General features: G+C 45.7%; 1 protein-coding gene across 47 annotated transcripts in view; it reads right to left on the bottom strand.

Annotated features, from left to right (window-relative positions):
• The window catches only part of RIMS2 (regulating synaptic membrane exocytosis 2), a 995,106-nt gene that overhangs the window by 548,089 nt on the left and 427,344 nt on the right, over positions 1-19,673 (bottom strand). For 8 of the 47 annotated variants that reach the window (XM_063924287.1, XM_063924299.1, XM_063924289.1 and 5 more), the window contains exon 1: positions 15,394-15,874. The exons of the other annotated variants lie outside the window; for them this stretch is intronic. In XM_063924287.1, the coding sequence (XP_063780357.1) occupies positions 15,394-15,515 (122 nt within the window). In that variant the 5' untranslated portion in view covers positions 15,516-15,874. Of the gene's footprint in view, positions 1-15,393; positions 15,875-19,673 lie in introns of those variants that run through there. 47 annotated transcript variants of the gene reach the window in all.

Below are 19,673 nucleotides of genomic sequence, written 5' to 3'. Positions count from 1 at the left end.
AGTGCTTGTAATGATTTTGTAATCTGTGTTTAATGATAATATGTGCTGGGAAATCAGTAATGGTATATGCATATTAATGCACCCTGGGCCTGATTAATGTTTGTAAGTAAAGCAAAATAAAAAATAAAAAATTTGTATCTGGAACAAACCACGTTTCCATGCAAGGGGAGCAAATGCATTTAGATTGTTTCTGTGCAGGGTAAATACTGTAGCCCACAAATGTTCGACAGCTTTACTTTTACACTGAAATTTAGATTTCAGTTGGAACACACCCCACCCAAATCTAAATCTGCACATGTTACATCTGCCCCACCTGCAGTGCAGCGTGGTTTTACCCAGTTGCTTGCTATTTTGCTTTACTTACAAACATGAATCAGGCCGTAGTTATAAGATAAATATAATAACAATAACAATCATCATCATCATCATCATCATCTTGACTATTGCAGGTAATAAAATGTGTTCTAAACACTGTTATTAAAGTGCTGCTACCCCACCAGTGGCAGGGGGGGGGTGGGGGGGGGGATAATAACAAAATGGCTGCATAGGCGCAACACAAACAAAAACACATGCAAAAAATATATTCCCTTATATCTCAGAAGAGACGGTATAGCACAATCCCCTGTGCAAGCGAGAACATTTGTTTTCAACACCATATGCCAAGAGAAGAACACAAAGACAGCCCGGCCTTTTTCCTTAATCAATGAATTCCAATTACAATATACTGCTCAGACAGCGAGATAGATTACATACCTTCCTAGTGTCCGTCTTATCTTCTGAATACAGGGAAAAAATCATTAGCAGTAGATAATGGTAATTGTCAAACAGTGGAAACAAAGAGTTAAGTGAGATTCTGCAAATCTGTTTGGGAATTGGGAAATGACAATAATCACGGTAAAGCATTATTAGCACATAAACGCTTCCTGATTTACTCTGCTCCGGATTCCCAGAAATCACGTTCTATGTTTGTTTGTTGTCTGCTTACGGATATCCACCACCCATTGCACAGGGTGATATCCCAGACTACAAAATATGTTTCTAATATTAAACACAGAAGAAAAAGAAGAAAGAAACCAGAGACAGACCTGCATGTGAAAATCTGCACAGTAAAATGTTAGTGCAATATTTTATCCTATTAAGGGGGGAATTCAATTGCGGGCAAATCCCTTCTGCCGGCCTAATCGTTGCGACAACTGCTGCGTTGTACAGAAGTACGATCTCGCACAGTGTTTGCTGCTCCATAGGGTAGGCAGCACTCGTGCCAATCTGCTATTTGGCTAGCTGGGTGAACGGTGCAGGACGGGGTGCTGTTGCCGGTGTTTAAACGCATCCTTCACTGTAAACTGAATTCCCCCCTAAGAGTCCACATTACTCTTATCTAATACATATAGGGCTCATTAATAGTTGGATGCATTTGCTTTAAAACTGCAAGCATAAAATGGGTGCTGCAAAAAAAGTCATTTACGTGTTTACTTTATGTTGAAAGGCATGTATCATAAGATTGGGGCAACGCAAACACATAAATGTGTCCACATAGGCTTCATGTTTTAATCGTAGGAAGTGTATTATGATGCTGCTGCATATTCTAGATGCCACTCATAACCAATAAGGCAGTGTTTCCCAACCGCGGTCCTCAAGGCACACTAACAGTCCTGGTTTTAGTGATATCCAGGCTTGAATACAGGTGACTTCATTAGTACCTCAGTTATTTTGATTTAACCATCTGTGCTGAAGCCTGGATATCACTAAAACCTGCACTGTTGGTGTGCCTTGAGGACCGCGGTTGGGAATGCCTGCAATAAGGTAATAATGAAGATGACGATGAAGATGATGAATGGCGTTTTACTGTTACAACTATTTACCATTATTTAAATAAATCATAACACATAAAATGAACCCAGGTGAAAGAGATAGTGTACTTTTTCCTTTTTAACCTTCTTTTCCCTTTTTAGCCTTTAGTGATCTTTTTGGGTTCTGTGTCTTTGATGCATCTAGAACACAGGTTCTCAAACTCGGTCCTCAGGACCCCACACGGTGCATGTTTTGCAGGTCTCCTCACAGAATCACAAGTGAAATCATTTGCTCCATCTGTGGACCTTTTAAAATGTGTCAGTGAGTAATGAATACACCTGTGCACTTGCTGGGTTACCTGCAAAACATGCACTGTGTGGGGTCCTGAGGACCGAGTTTGAGAACCACTGATCTAGAACATACTTGCCTACCTGACCCTCTCCATGAGGGAGAAAATGCTCTGTTCCTGGACTTTCCTGGTAACGTATGATTGCCATCATCTGTGGTGAAACACCTTTCTTATCAATAAACTAGCTCACCACAGGTGATGGCAATCATACATTACCAGGAAAGTCCAGGAACAGAGCATTTTCTCCCTCATGGAGAGGGTCAGGTAGGCAAGTATGATCTAGAATCACAAATAGCTCCAACAGTACATTCCAAAATTGCTGCAATATGTAATGTTACTTTTCAGGGCTTCACTGCAAATCATAGAAGAGGTAGTTAAAATGTCGACATTTACAATGATATTGTCGACCTTAAACAGGTCACCATGTGCAGAATGTTGACATGTTTACAATGTCAACATGTGAAATTACGACATTCTGCATAGACATGCAGTGGAGGAGTAGGGCTAGGCTACGGGAGGGGAGGGCTAGGCTACGGGAGGGGAGGGCTAGGCTACGGGAGGGGAGGGCTAGGGTTAGGCACTAGGGGGAGGTTAGGCTATGGGAGGCGGGTGTTAGGCTACAGGAGGGGGCACCAGAGGGAGGGTTGGGGTTAGAGGTTAAGATTAGACATACTGAACACCAAAGGATCCACCGGAAGCCATCAGCCACCGGACCCAGAAGACACCGCTGGATCCATTGGACCCGCCATACCAGGTAAATCAGCACTAGACCATTCTAATCATGTCAACTTTTTTTCAGTGTCAACAAAATATACCACATCCTCACATAAAAATAAGAATTTACTTACCGATAATTCTATTTCTCGGAGTCCGTAGTGGATGCTGGGGTTCCTGAAAGGACCATGGGGAATAGCGGCTCCGCAGGAGACAGGGCACAAAAGTAAAGCTTTTACAGGTCAGGTGGTGTGTACTGGCTCCTCCCCCTATGACCCTCCTCCAGACTCCAGTTAGGTACTGTGCCCGGACGAGCGTACACAATAAGGGAGGATTTTGAATCCCGGGTAAGACTCATACCAGCCACACCAATCACACCGTACAACTTGTGATCTAAACCCAGTTAACAGTATGATAACAGAGGAGCCTCTGAAAGATGGCTTCCTAAACAATAACCCGAATTAGTTAACAATAACTATGTACAAGTATTGCAGATAATCCGCACTTGGGATGGGCGCCCAGCATCCACTACGGACTCCGAGAAATAGAATTATCGGTAAGTAAATTCTTATTTTCTCTATCGTCCTAAGTGGATGCTGGGGTTCCTGAAAGGACCATGGGGATTATACCAAAGCTCCCAAACGGGCGGGAGAGTGCGGATGACTCTGCAGCACCGAATGAGAGAACTCCAGGTCCTCCTTTGCCAGGGTATCAAATTTGTAAAAATTTACAAACGTGTTCTCCCCTGACCACGTAGCTGCTCGGCAGAGTTGTAATGCCGAGACCCCTCGGGCAGGCGCCCAAGATGAGCCCACCTTCCTTGCGGAATGGGCCTTAACAGATTTAGGCTGTGGCAGGCCTGCCACAGAATGTACAAGTTGAATTTTGTTACAAATCCAACTAGCAATCGACTGCTTAGAAGCAGGTGCACCCAACTTGTTGGGTGCATACAGTATAAACAGCGAGTCAGATTTTCTGACTCCAGCCGTCCTTTAAATGTATATTTTTAAGGCTCTGACAACGTCCAACAACTTGGAGTCCTTCAAGTCGTCTGTAGCCGCAGGCACTACAATAGGCTGGTTCAGGTGAAACGCTGATACCACCTTAGGGAGAAAATGCGGACGCGTCCGCCGCTCTGCCCTATGTCGAATGGAAAATTAAATAAGGGCTTTTATAAAACAAAGCCGCCAGTTCAGATACTCTCCCGGCCGAAGCCAGGGCCAGTAACATAGTCACTTTCCATGTGAGATATTTCAAATCCACATTCTTTAGTGGTTCAAACCAATTGGATTTGAGGAAATCTAAAACTACATTTAGATCCCACGGTGCCACCTTAGGCACCACAGGAGGCTGTATATGCAGTACTCCTTTGATAAAAATCTGGACCTCAGGGACTGAGGCCAATTCTTTTTGGAAGAATATTGATAGGGCCGAAATTTGAACCTTAATAGATCCCAATTTGAGACCCATAGACAATCCTGATTGCAGGAAATGTAGGAAAACGACCCAGTTGAAATTCCTCCATCGGAGCACTCCGCTGCTCGCACCACGCAACATATTTTCGCCAAATACGGCGATAATGCTTCGCGGTGACTTCCTTCCTTGCCTTTATCAAGGTAGGAATGACTTCTTCCGGAATGCCTTTTCCTTTTAGGATCTGGCATTCAAACGCCATGCCGTCAAACGCAGCCGCGGTAAGTCTTGAAAAAGACAAGGACCCTGCTGAAGCAGGTCCCTTCTCAGAAGTAGAGGCCACGGATCGTCCGTGACCATCTCTTGAAGTTCCGGGTACCAAGTCCTTCTTGGCCAATCCGGAGCCACTAGTCTTACTCCTCTTTGCCGTATAATCCTCAATACCTTTGGTATGAGAGGCAGAGGAGGAAACACATATACCGACTGGTACACCCAAGGTGTTACCAGTGCGTCCACAGCTATTGCCTGCGGATCTCTTGACCTGGCGCAATACCTGTCCAGTGTTTTGTTGAGGCGAGACGCCATCATGTCCACCATTGGTTTTACCCAACGGTTTAATAGCATGTGGAAAACTTCTGGATGAAGTCCCCACTCTCCCGGGTGAAGGTCGTGTCTGCTGAGGAAGTCTGCTTCCCAGTTGTCCACGCCCGGGATGAATACTGCTGACAGTGCTATCACGTGATTCTCCGCCCAGCGAAGGATCCTGGCAGCTTCTGCCATTGCCCTCCTGCTTCTTGTGCCGCCCTGTCTGTTTACATGGGCGACTGCCGTGATGTTGTCCGACTGGATCAACACCGGTCTTCCTTGAAGCAGAGGTTCCGCCTGGCTTAGAGCATTGTAGATTGCTCTTAGTTCCAGAATGCTTATGTGAAGAGACTTTTTCAGGCTCGACCACACTCCCTGGAAATTTCTTCCCTGTGTGACTGCTCCCCAGCCTCTCAGGCTGGCATCCGTGGTCACCAGGATCCAATCCTGCATGCCGAATCTGCGGCCCTCCAATAGATGAGCCTCCTGCAACCACCACAGAAGGGATACCCTTGTCCTCGGCGACAGGGTTATCCGCAGGTGCATCTGAAGATGCGACCCTGACCATTTGTCCAACAGATCCCTTTGCATGGAATCTGCCGAAAGGGATTGCTTCGTAAGAAGCTACCATTTTTTCCCAGGACTCTTGTGCATTGATGTACAGACACCTTTCCTGGTTTTAGGAGGTTCCTGACCAGGTCAGATAACTCCTTGGCTTTTTCTTCGGGAAGAAAAACCTTTTTCTGAACTGTGTCCAGAATCATCCCCAGGAACAGCAGACGAGTTGTCGGCATTAATTGGGATTTTGGAATATTCAGAATCCATCCGTGCTGCTTTAGCACCTCTTGAGATAGTGCTAAACCCATCTCTAGCTGTTCTCTGGACCTTGCCCTTATTAGGAGATCGTCCAAGTATGGGATAATTAATACGCCTTTTCTTCGAAGAAGAAATATTATCTCGGCCATTACCTTTGTAAAGACCCGAGGTGCCGTGGACAAACCAAACGGCAGCGTCTGAAACTGATAGTGACAGTTTTGTACAACGAACCTGAGGTACCCCTGGTGTGAGGGGTAATTGGAACGTGGAGATACGCATCCTTGATGTCCAAGGATACCATAAGGTCCCCTTCTTCCAGGTTCGCTATCACTGCTCTGAGTGACTCCATCTTGAACTTGAACTTCTTTATGTACAGGTTCAAGGACTTCAGATTTAGAATAGGCCTTACCGAGCCATCCGGCTTCGGTACCACAAAAAGAGTGGAATAATACCCCTTCCCTTGTTGTAGAAGAGGTACCTTGACTATCACCTGCTGAGAATACAGCTTGTGAATGGCTTCCAAAACCGTCTCCCTTTCTGAGGGGGACGTTGGTAAAGCAGACTTCAGGAAACGGCGAGGTGGCTCTGTCTCTAATTTCAACCTGTACCCCTGAGATATTATCTGCAGGATCCAGGGATTTACCTGCGAGTGAGCCCACTGCGCGCTGTAATTCTTGAGACGACCGCCTACCGCCCCCGAGTCCGCTTGCGAAGCCCCAGCGTCATGCTGAGGCTTTTGTAGAAGCCGGGGAGGGCTTCTGTTCCTGGGAAGGAGCTGCCTGTTGCTGTCTCTTCCCTCGTCCTCTGCCTCGTGGCAGATATGAATAGCCCTTTGCTCTCTTATTTTTAAAGGAACGAAAGGGCTGCGGTTGAAAGGTCGGTGCCTTTTTATGTTGGGGAGTGACTTGAGGTAGAAAGGTGGATTTCCCGGCCGTAGCCGTGGCCACCAAATCCGATAGACCGACCCCAAATAACTCCTCTACGCATCGCCTGTCCACTGTCGTGTCCATAAAGCTCTTCTGGCCGAAATGGACATAGCACTTACCCGTGATGCCAGTGTGCAGATATCTCTCTGTGCATCACGCATATAAAGAAATGCATCCTTTATTTGTTCTAACGACAGTAAAATATTGTCCCTGTCCAGGGTATCAATATTTTCGATCAGGGACTCTGACCAAACTACCCCCGCACTGCACATCCAGGCAGTCGCAATAGCTGGTCGTAGTATAACACCTGCATGTGTGTATATACCTTTTTGGATATTTTCCATCCTCCTATCTGATGGATCTTTAAGTGCGGCCGTCTCAGGAGAGGGTAACGCCACTTGTTTTGATAAGCGTGTTAGCGCTTTGTCCACCCTAGGAGGTGTTTCCCAGCGCTCCCTAACCTCTGGCGGGAAAGGGTATAAAGCCAATAACTTCTTTGAAATTAGCAGTTTTTTATCGGGGCACCCCACGCTTCATCACACACGTCATTTAATTCTTCTGATTCGGTAAAAACTACTGGTAGTTTTTTCACACCCCACATAATACCCTGTTTAGTGGTACCTGTAGTATCAGCTAAATGTAACATCTCCTTTATTGCCAAAATCATATAACGTGTGGCCCTACTGGAAAATACGGTTGATTCGTCACCTTCACCACCGGAATCAGTGCCTGTGTCTGGGTCTGTGTCGACCGACTGAGGCAAGGGGCGTTTTACAGCCCCTGACGGTGTTTGAAGCGCCTGGACAGGCACTAATTGAGTGTCCGGCCGCCTCATGTCGGCAAACGACTGCTTAAGCGAGTTGACGCTATCCCGTAATTCCACAAATAAAGGCATCCATTCTGGTGTCGACCCCCTAGGAGGTGACATCCTCATATTTGGCAATTGCTCCGCCTCCACACCAATAACGTCCTCATACATGTCGACACACACGTACCGACACACAGCAGACACACAGGGAATGCTCTATACGAAGACAGGACCCACTAGCCCTTTGGGGAGACAGAGGGAGAGTCTGCCAGCACACACCAAAAAGCGCTATATATGACAGGGATAGCCTTATGATTAAGTGCTCCCTTATAGCTGCTTTTATATTAATATATTGCCATTTATTTTGCCCCCCCTCTCTGTTATACCCTGTTTCTGTAGTGCAGTGCAGGGGAGAGACCTGGGAGCCTTCCTGACCAGCGGAGCTGTGACAGAAAATGGCGCCGTGTGCTGAGGAGATAGGCCCCGCCCCTTTTTCGGCGGGCTCGTCTCCCGCTATTTAGTACATTTAGGCAGGGGTAAATATCTCCATATAGCCTCTGGGGCTATATGTGAGGTATTTTTAGCCTTTTTAAAGGTTTTCATTTGCCTCCCAGGGCGCCCCCCCCCCCCCAGCGCCCTGCACCCTCAGTGACTGCCGTGTGAAGTGTGCTGAGAGGAAAATGGCGCACAGCTGCAGTGCTGTGCGCTACCTTAAGAAGACTGCAGGAGTCTTCAGCCGCCGATTCTGGACCTCTTCTTGCTTCAGCATCTGTGAGGGGGCCGGCGGCGTGGCTCCGGTGACCATCCAGGCTGTACCTGTGATCGTCCCTCTGGAGCTTCATGTCCAGTAGCCAAGAAGCCAATCCATCCTGCACGCAGGTGAGTTCACTTCTTCTCCCCTCTGTCCCTCGTTGCAGTGATCCTGTTGCCAGCAGGAATCACTGTAAAATAAAAAACCTAAGCTAAACTCTCTAAGCAGCTCTTTATGAGAGCCACCTAGAATTGCACCCTTCTCGGCCGGGCACAAAAATCTAACTGGAGTCTGGAGGAGGGTCATAGGGGGAGGAGCCAGTACACACCACCTGACCTGTAAAAGCTTTACTTTTGTGCCCTGTCTCCTGCGGAGCCGCTATTCCCCATGGTCCTTTCAGGAACCCCAGCATCCACTTAGGACGATAGAGAAATATGCTTTATTCCTAGTATAACTGCAATATTGCTTTAACCTATTTCACTACTAAAATCAATCAGAACTATTTTAACTGTTTTGCAATTGGTGGAACCGAAGCCTGAATCTAGGCTTCCAGTTGCATTGTACTGCGTACACCGGAAAGCGCTCTCACATCTGCGCATAAATGCCGAAAAAAGCCCAGCGCGTCAGTATGTTAACCCTTTCTTGTACAGGCCAGTGTTGCTGGGGCAGCTGAAAATAGCCAAAATCCTGTTATCATGCCTCAAGATATCAACTGCAGGGTATATTAAAAGAAAAAAACGTATTTTTTATTAAACAAAATTCTAAAATATAATTATTATTTTTTTTAAACATTTTATTTTATTAGGTTTTTGATGAACAAAGTCCAAGTCGGGATTTCTAGTCCACTTAGCAAAGCGCGTCCCAGATGCGCAGATGGACCCTAGACCTGATGAAGCAGGACAAGTACAAATACCATTGTCGGCCAGTATCGCCGGGTTGCTCCGCATCAGTCAGCTGCTCTAGGAAAAAAAAAAAATAACTCTTAAAATTATGGTGATAATAGATTCTCCATCGTTGCCATAAGTGGCGATAAGAAAATCGATGTTATCACCACAAAATGATAAATATCTGATAAGTTCTTACTATAATTGCTGCTTGGCATAAACACAATGGAACATGCAGTGTAATCTAAAAGATGCTTTAGAGATGCCACGTTCCAAGTTTTATCATTTTTATCACCCATTACTTGATTACAAATGGATTTGAGTGATTACATTTGTATCGCTGTTTATGGGCAATTGCCATTTTTACTTCCACATAACTCATCTGTAAAATCATGTCATTCAGGTAGTGACTAAGATTGCAGAATAAAAGAAAATAGCTTTCACTGACAATTTGATAATATCCATTTGACGACGGACAACCTGTACACAAAAATAAACTCAAACACACACACACACACACACACACACACACACACACACACACACACTCTTATATGCTCCACAAACAACATCTAAATTGATTACTTCAAATCATTTACAACATCAAAAATACCAAAAACAAAATCAATATGTGAATTATGGAAGAATACGGGCAGAAGTCATGTCTTCTGGTGACCGCAGATAAATAGCCTCCCTCAGGACTCCCACAACACCACACTCATCATGTGATACTGTGTCGTAAGACAGCGAAGGGGGAATAAACCATGCAGGCCATAAACCAGCTCCATAGAACTGTAGCTGCAAGCCAGGTCATGAAACTGGATTACTAAAGTAAACGGTGGTATTTAGGGGAAAGGGGTGGGGGTGGGGGGTTGGTTCATTAAATACATGAGTTTCTGCATCCATGTAACAGGTAGAAAACTTAATATGCTCGCTAAGGACAAGCGACTGGTAAACATGGCACTATGGAGGAGGAGGGGTCAAGGTAAGTATACTCAGGAGAGAGGAAGGGGTGGCGGACCCGGGTACCCAACCATCCCCTCCCTTCACGGTGCGAGTGTCTGCTGATGACATAGGGACAGGCAAACAGATTAAAAACATGTAAAACGTGGTTTCTGGCTTTGGAAAAACATGGAAGAAGGAAATGAGGACCAAGCTTTTCACCTACAACAGAACTTCAATGAGATAATATTTTCAGTTATATATACAGAGCAAACATGTTCTGAGCGCATGGGCAGATGTATTAACCTGGAGAAGGCATAAGGAAGTGATAAAGCAGTGATAAGTGCAAGGTGATAAACGCACCATCCAATCAGCTCCAATATGTAAATTAACAGTTAAGAGCTGACCGGCTGGTGCGTTTATCACCTTGCACTAATCATAGTTTATCACTTCCTTATGCTGTCTCCAGGCTTAATACATCTGCCCCAGTATTTTGTCAGTCCCTGTCCCTGTGGATCTAGTGATTTATGGACCCTAGGCCTAATTCAGACCTGATCGCAGCAGCAAATTTATTAGCTAATGGGCAAAACCATGTGCACTGCAGGGGGGAGTAAGGGCAGATATACAGTAACATTTGCAGAGAGAGTTAGATGTGGGTGGGGTGTGTTCAAACTGAAATCTAAATTGCAGTGTAAAAATAAAGCAGCCAGCATTTACCCTGCACAGAAACAATATAACCCGCCCAAATCTAACTCTCTCTGCACATGTTATATCTGCCCCCCCTGCAGTGCACATGGTTTTGCCCATTAGCTAACAAATTTGCTGCTGCGATCAGGTCTGGATTAGGCCCCCTGTTAAGTATGAGTTTCAGACTCTGCTAAAAAGCAGAATCCGCAAACTGCATCTATACCATGCTGGGGGCGGCACAGCACAGAGCAAGGCCACCCAGCATACTAATCGGCGGCCAGCGATGCGCTCGAATTGATGAGGCAGAAATTAAGCTAGGCTGCATATGCAGGAGGTCCGCCACCATTTTTCGGGTCGCAACGGCCAAAAAGGGTCCAGCCAAGCCAGCGTTGGCCCGAGCCACTCCCCTGCAACAGCCCATCACCACCCACCTCACAGCCGCCGCTGTCAATCCCTTTGCATCTGCAGTGCATGGCCGTCGCTGCAGGTCTCTGGCGGTTTAAGTATAATATATGGGTGCAGGGTGTGCACACTTGGACCCAGGGGCCCGTGTGCACCACACATCTTGCACCCATTTTAGAAAAGCCTGTGGGTGACATAGATGGCATAGATATTGTAAAAGGAGCAGTGGGTTAGGATGAGAGCTCGATGGCACTGATGAAGAAGTGGGTCTTGAGAGCCACTGAGTTCCATCTCAACCCCGAGTCTCAGCATTGTCCTCTCCCTATATAATTATAATGATGATGATGATGATATTAATAATAATAGAGGAACAATGAAGTAGGCAGGAAGAAAATACAGAAGGAAGTCAACAATTAACAATCTGTGACAAGATTTCAATGAAGCTTTCCTAAGAGATAAATGTCTACTGTTCATGTATCTTGATTTATAGTGTTCATGTATCATTCACCGTGTTAGTGCAATTATGAGGTTCAAAGATCTAGCAACAGCCAGGGTAAGAGATGGAGCAGAGGCTTCAGACTTCTTCACATCAACTGACAGACTTGACTTTGAACTCTTTAATTCGTATCTAGTCATTTTTTTATTGTTGTTCCAAATATTCTATCATAGAACACTTCAGGTGCAAATAAGTTCTTGTTAGGTGGTCTCCAAGATTCATGCTGCTTTCTAATGACCCAGAAGGCCAGTACACCAGCGAGGTGTATGAGTGCCACCACCGTCAAACCTCAGTCACATACCTGATAAAACGGAACACAAACTACCAGGTTAAGGGCTCTATTTGGCAAACAAAAAAAAAAAAAAAGGCTTTTCTACAGCACGTTAGCTACAGAAAGCCTAAAAAAATGCAGCTGCATATTTAGTAAACAGAAAACTCGAGAAACTCTCTTCCCAGTCAAATTACTGCAGCCGCCACAGGTAGTAATGGAGGATTTGTAGGGACGGTATTTATATAAAGAGGCAAATTTTTAATTCAAAACATTACGCCATCTCCGGATGGCATTATGTATGCTTGCAAAAGCACAGAAGGGATAGCTCTCTTCCCACTTCCCCCACACAGCCCGATTTCCTACTCACCGGGACAGGCCTGTTTTGCATCGGCTGTCCCAACAAGAGAATTTAATTTAAATAAGACAGTATTTTATTTGCAAAAATCTGCAAATTTTAAGACAATAAAATTTGACTTTAACTAAATAGACTCCTAAATCTCTATTTTCAATGGTAAAATGAATTCCTTGACGCCAGGTGAATGATGCAGAGGAGAGAGGAGGCGCTGCTCAAACTGCCAGCACGCACAACGTTTCGCATTGGCAGTTTTATGAGCTGGAGGGGGGAGCAGAGACAGAGAATAGGACTATTAGCTGGCTGTACATGAAACCAGCAAAAAGGCGGGCTCAGCCAGTTATAATTGGTGAAGAAGGAATTATAGTATGTATCCAATGCACTGTGAAGTATACAGATAGAGTAAATTAAGTCTGTGGGAAAGATTTATCAAGCAAATATCCTATATAATAAAAGGCTAACGCTGCTTCTCCCCTCTACGGGGGGAATTCAAGTGTTTTGAGTGCTAGGGGCCACTAGATGGTGCCCGACAGAGCAATTCAAGTGTTGCTCCATTCAGGGCGGGCACAGCCATCACCGCTGACATTACTGTTATGTTGTTCCGTCATTTTGACTGACCGGTAACTCGTTACAAAGCTAAATCACTGACTAATACATCCTCTTTTCCAGTCCACAAGGAGAACAAGTTGGACTTGTCCTTAGCGTTTCTGGATGAAATGTTCACCTCTCTTTATTTCTCAATGCAGGTGTACACTCCTGTAGTATTTTTCCCCCACTACATTAAACGTACTGTATATATACCAAATGACTAATTAGATAAATCAAGGTAGATGCTATGACCTTAAGGGCCCTACACACTGCCCGATTGGCCGCCGAGGTGCCCGACGGCTGATACTGACGACCCGGAGGCGGGGGGGGGGGGGGGGGAGGGGTGTGACAGGGGGAGTGAAGTTTCTTCACTGCTCCCGTCACCCAGCCCCATATTGGCTTGCAGGCATAAACGAGCCGACACAAACGATGAACGATCGCAGGGCCGCATATCGTTCATCGTTAGTGCCTACACACTGAAAGATATGAACGATATCTCATTCATTAATGAACGAGATCGTTCATATCTTTCAGTGTAATCGGCCAGCGTGTAGGGCGCATTAGAGTGTAGCTAGCATTACCGTAGCAGAACATGCTGTGTTGATAGGGTGAGAAATTTTGCAACATGCATACAAATTTATCCCAACCACTTACTCATGTTGCAATGACAGCGGCTTTCACATCCCCCAAAAAAGTTATATGTGGTGGATATGTGCGAGCCACTGAGGTTGGCAGATGACCCTGTAGTGGCTGTTACGGCTTAGACTTAATATTAGATACCTCTGACCTGTAATGCAAATCTCTTATATTCAGTTCTACCTGTACCTGCAAGATCATACTTTAAGTGCTGCTTTTTTCGTACAGTCCCTTTTAGTGCTGTCTATTACTGGATAGTCATTTTCATGTTACAATACCCTTGTAGAATAGGTGCGTTAAAAAGGTTATTTCACATTTGAAAGAGAAAACAAGTAAAAGGAGAAGAAATTTTTATGCTTGCAAACCCCTAACAGGAAGAGGTTCTAGCGTCTTTGAGCAAGAACACGAATGGCAATAAAGCGAATATCACTGTACATCACTATTGTGGAGATAAACTCCCCATAATCTAAATCTATGAATCTATGTAGCTTGCTTTCTAATATAAACTGATGATTCTGATACCGCTTCCTACACATGACCCCTTAGGGCCATGGTTCGCAATCATTTTCCACCTGGGTACCCCCCTGGCATGCAATCTTCATTATCTGTACCCCCAACAGTTGCAAAGCAAAACATTAGTAACGTTTATAATTGCAGCTATAGCTAAAAGCAATAAATGTGCTATAGACAAGATTTTTTTTTAAATGGCACAAAAATAGAATGAATCATACTATATTTCTCACATATTGCAATTCATGAAAAATGTTACATTAATAATAAAATGATAGTATACACAGGCTTTCTTACACAGAGATACCGGAATAGACTTTCTCATTTTGTCATTTGGGTCCTAATGTGATGCATTGGGCAAAACATCCCCAGACCCTAGGACACTTATCTCTACTGTATGTCTCTAAATATCACCCACCCCGCCATTACAGAAAATGTTTAAAGCATGGACGTGCGGTGAGGTAAATGGCTCTGGAGGCATTGGCCAGTAAAGTACCCTTGAACATCACAGTGGGTACCCCTGGGAGTGCTGGCACAATAGTGTGAGAGGTACTGACTTAGAGGAAACCAATGTGAGGATAGATAGATAGATAGATAGATAGATAGATAGATAGATAGATAGATAGATAGATAGATAGATAGATAGATATTTACCATAACTACAATGCCCACACAAACAAGTAACATTCTACTGCAGAAGAACTGGACATACATTACATATACATTTCCTTTTGCACATGGGAAATCAACTAAAAGCAAAATGCATCTTGAATAAAGTAAATGTAAGTGAAAGACCAGTAATCCCATTTAACAGCACCATTACCACCAGAGCCATGTTAGAGGAGAGTGGGTACTAATAGCAGGAGATAATACTGCTGCGGCCAGCAGCGGCAGCATCCCAACCCCAGCAGCACACATGAAACACAGCAGCCCCTGCTGCAAGTAATCCCTGGCTGTGGCTATAATGGGGATTGGTCAGGGGGAGAGAGGGGACAGTCTTCCGTCCATACAAATAATCAATCATTCTGAGATGGAAGAAAAGTATTATCCCTATGATGGAATGCACCAAATTCAGTCTCTCCCATACATCCTGCAGGTCACTAGCAGCATCCTCTCTGTCCACCCAGACTGAGCATCTATTGGTGTTATGCATGCAGCAACTGGCACCGAGTGGACATGGGCCTGTGGAACCCCAAGGGGTGATGAGGGGAGAGGGTCCCTTAGGGCTCCCTGGCACAATGTAACCCCATTACACCCGGCTATAGTGTGGTGGCACGGTGCTGGGTGCCCAGGGCTTGCTGCATTGACTGCCAATCACCTAGGGGTGATGAGGGGAGATGGTCCCTTGGGGCACCCAGCAGGTGACCTCCTCCCCCCCCCCTGGCACAATGTAACCCCATTACACCCAGCTATAGTGAGGTGGCACGGTGCTGGGTGCCCAGGGCTTGCTGCATTGGCTGCCAGTCACTCACCTGGGGTTGTCCAGGGTCTGGCCGAACAGGTCGCCCTGTAGGATGTTCGGGGGGGTGGGAAGAGCCTCATGGAAATGGGAGAGGACGGTGTTGCAGAACTGGCGTAATGTATCAAACTGCATCTTCCTCCCCGGGCCGCTCGCCACCAGTCTAGCGCAGAGTCGCCGGCGTTGCAGATGGCACCCCGGGCGGACATGCCCGTCAAGTCCCGTACGCTTGCTGGAGCTGGGGGACGCTGTGCACGGAGGAGCAGGTGCCGGCGAGCGGCGGTCCGATCATTATCCTCCGGTGGGAAGCGACAGCCGGCTACCCGGGCATCCCCGGCGGCAGGAGGAGGGGTGTGAGGCTGGGCTGCGATGCCTCCTCTAAGCCTCATATACGGCGGGCAGTGGGGGCATTGCTGCTGCCGCCGTCAGGAATTGCAGCACATCTGCTGCCAGCAGCACAGGCTCTGCATCCTCCCCGTACTCTCTCTCCATACATACAGCTGCCTGTGTGACAGCCGGGGGAGGGAGGGCTGCACGGTCACTGCAGCCAATGGCGGACTCCCATCTGTGCGGGGGGGGCTGCTCCAGGACTTTCCTATCATCTGGGGGTATGCATATGTACTATCAGCTCAGCCTGCTTGGCCTTACACTGGCTCACACATACCAGTGCTATACAGTGCAATAGTTTCACTGCATCCTCTGCTACTGTCATGGTGTGCAGTACCCAGCATTTCACAGGTGCTGTGCATATGCCTGTCTATCTATCTATCTATCTATCTATCTATCTATCTATCTATCTATCTATCTATCTATCTATCTATCTATCTATCTATCTATCTATCTATCTACTGTATATTTAAGTATCTATTTAGCTATCTATCTCCTGTATATTTAGGTATCTATCTATCTAATCTAGTGTATTTTTATCTATCTATCTATCTATGTATCTATCTATCTATCTATCTATCTATCTATCTATCTATCTATCTATCTATCTATCTATCTATCTATCTCATACTTAATCATATCTATCTGTCAGTTGATAGGTAGATACAAATATCTACCTATTGTATATTTGTCTGTCTGTCTGTCTGTCTGTCTGTCTGTCTGTCTATCTATGGGGGTCATTCCGAGTTGTTCGCTCGTTATTTTTCTGTCGCAACGGAGCGATTAGTCGCTAATGCGCATGCGCAATGTCCGCAGTGCGACTGCGCCAAGTAAATTTGCTATGCAGTTAGGTATTTTACTCACGGTATTACGAGGTTTTTTCTTCGTTCTGGTGATCGTAATGTGATTGACAGAAAGTGGGTGTTTCTGGGCGGAAACTGGCCGTTTTATGGGTGTGTGTGAAAAAACGCTACCGTTTCTGGGAAAAACGCGGGAGTGGCTGGAGAAACGGAGAAGTGTTTGGGCGAACGCTGGGTGTGTTTGTGACGTCAAACCAGGAACGACAAGCACTGAACTGATCGCAGATGCCGAGTAAGTGTGGAGCTACTCAGAAACTGCTAAGAAGTGTCTATTCGCAATTCTGCTAATCTTTCGTTCGCAATTTTGATAAGCTAAGATTCACTCCCAGTAGGCGGTGGCTTAGCGTGCGCAAAGCTGCTAAAAGCAGCTTGCGAGCGAACAACTCGGAATGACCACCTATACACATGGGGGGACTATTCTAGTGTATTTTTAAGTATCTGTCTATCTATCTATCTATCTATCTATCTATCTATCTATCTATCTATCTATCTAATATTTAATTATATCTATCTGTCAGTTGATAGGTAGATACAAATATCTACCTATTGTATATTTAAGTATATCTATTGGTAGGTCAATAAGTAGATACAACTATCTACCAACCTACTGTCTGTCTGTCTGTCTGTCTGTCTGTCTGTCTGTCTATCTCTATACATAGATACACAGATCGATCTATCTATAGATACACATTATCTATCTATCTATCTATCTCTATATATAGATACACAGATCTATCTATATCCATCTCTCAGGCCTAGCAGGCTAATAATGGTGCACAGTCAGCAGAAAGGCAGCGTGGCAATGAATGGGTTAGGAAGGGCAATGAATGATCCAGCTGCCCAGAGCCTGTCACTCTGGAACTGGTTGGTGCACATTTTCTAGGCAATCCTTGTACAGAGGGCAGACTCAGCAATTACTGTGACAATAATACATCTCTAGTTTTGGTTATTATTTGCTTCTGCTACTGTAATATCAGGCATCATTGCTGGAGACAATAGGGTCAGCCTCTTGCTGTACAGAGGAATTACTGCTTTATATATGCAGATTACAGCTGCACATGGTGGGGGGCGGCATTCCCATTACTGTTCCACTAACGCTCCATAGCTGTAGGCAGGGAGCAGGAGGACCCAGCATTCTCCCTGGTGTGTAACCGGCTATATAGCTTGCGCAGGATAATGGGAGATTCAGCAAATTACGCTTTTTAATGTCTTCTTCCCCCCTGTTCAATGAAAATGAGAAGCGTTCCTCCCATTCCCCAACCTTATTCTTTCATGTAACTGCAATCTACTAAAAGGAGAATAATCTATTTTAAGAACACATGCTGGAAAAGAAGGGAAAGGAGTCAGTCAGTGTAGCCCAGTCAGATGCAATTCTCTGCAGCGACGTGACACAGCCTGCAGTATTTCTTCAATGTGTAATAGCTACCAGCAGCCATAATCGTAGTCATCAAACTCGTTTATTTTCCACGCTGCCTGCAAAAGAGTTCATCACTGTGGTGAGATCCACACACATAAACTTTCCTATCGATGTGCGGGGAACTCACATTGCTCTCCAGTCCTTGTAATTAACGGCAAAGCCAACAAAATCTAAAAGATGGACATACAGTAGAGCCCCCCTTCCTGACCCCTCACTGGGGCATGGAGACAGAAACAGCAGACTACAGGGGTATATGATGTTACTAGGAAAAATACATGTCTGAGCTAGTACATCATCATTGTAGGACCCCAACTGTCAGTGCATCATCGTAGAACCCCAACTGTCAGTGCACCATTGTGGAACCTCAACTGTCAGTGCATCATCATTGTAGGACCCCAACTATCAGTGCGCCATCGTTGTGTGGGACCCCAGTTGTCAGTGCATCATCGTTGTAGGACCCCAACTGTCAGTGCATCATCATTGTAGGACCCCAACTGTCAGTGCATCATCGTTGTAGAACCCCAAATGTCAGTGCGCCATTGTTGTGGGACCCCAATTGTCAGTGCATCATTGTTGTAGGACCCCAATGGTCAGTGCGCCATCGTTGTGAGACCCCAATTGTCAGTGCGCCATCATTGTAGGACCCCAGCTGTCAGTGCATCATCGTTGTAGAACCCCAACTGTCAGTGCACCATTGTTGTGGGACCCCAATTGTCAGCGCATCATTGTTTAGGACCCTAATGGTCAGTGCGCCATTGTTGTGGGATCCCAATTGTCAGTGCATCATTGTTGTGGGACCCCAATGGTCAGTGTGCTATCACTGTGTTTCCCCAAATGGTGTCATTGCACCAGTGTCCTGGGACTCCAAGTGTCATTGTAGAGGGATCCCAATTGTAACTGTGTCAGTGTTCAGGGACCTGAAGTGTCAGTGTGCCGATTTTCTGGGACACCAAATAGCAGCGTGAAAATCCTAAATGTAAGTATGCTAACGCTCTGGGGCCCCACATGTCAGTATGCAGGTGTTCTAGGATCTCGAATGTCAGTATGTCAGTGTTCTAGGATCCAGAGTGTTGGTGGGCCAGTGTTCTAGGATCCAGAGTGTCTGTGTGCCAGTGTTCTAGGATGCAGAGTGTCGGTGTGCCAGTGTTCTATGTTCTAGAGTGCCAGTGTTCTGGGTTCCAGAGTGTCGGTGTGCCAGTGTTCTGGGTTCAAGAGTGTCAGTGTGCCAGTGTTCTGGGTTCCAGAGTGTCGGTGTTCTATGTTATAGGATGTCAGTATTCTGGGTTCCAGAGTGTCAGTGTTCTGGATTTCAAAGTGTCAGTGTGCCGGGTTCCAGAGTGTCGGTGGGCCAGTGTTCTATGTTCTAGGATGTCAGTATTCTGGGTTCCAGAGTATCAGTGTTCTGGATTCCATAGTGTCAGTGTGCCGGGTTCCAGAGTGTCGGTGTGCCAGTCTTCTAGGACCCCGTATGTCAGTGTGGCAGTGTTCTTTTCTAGTACTCAAAAGATGTAATCATTAACAGCTTAAATAACAATCAGGGACCCCAAGAACAGATCCTCGGGCCTTACTTTAGCACACAAACCACAAGTTGTGAATCAGTGATCCCCAGGACCGGTGGTGTTGCTGACC

This window comes from Pseudophryne corroboree, chromosome 5 (assembly GCF_028390025.1).
Source record: "Pseudophryne corroboree isolate aPseCor3 chromosome 5, aPseCor3.hap2, whole genome shotgun sequence".
Taxonomy (NCBI): Eukaryota; Metazoa; Chordata; class Amphibia; order Anura; family Myobatrachidae; genus Pseudophryne; species Pseudophryne corroboree.
The sequence above is the reverse complement of the archived record's forward strand: the minus strand, read 5'-3'. Positions and strand labels throughout refer to the sequence as shown.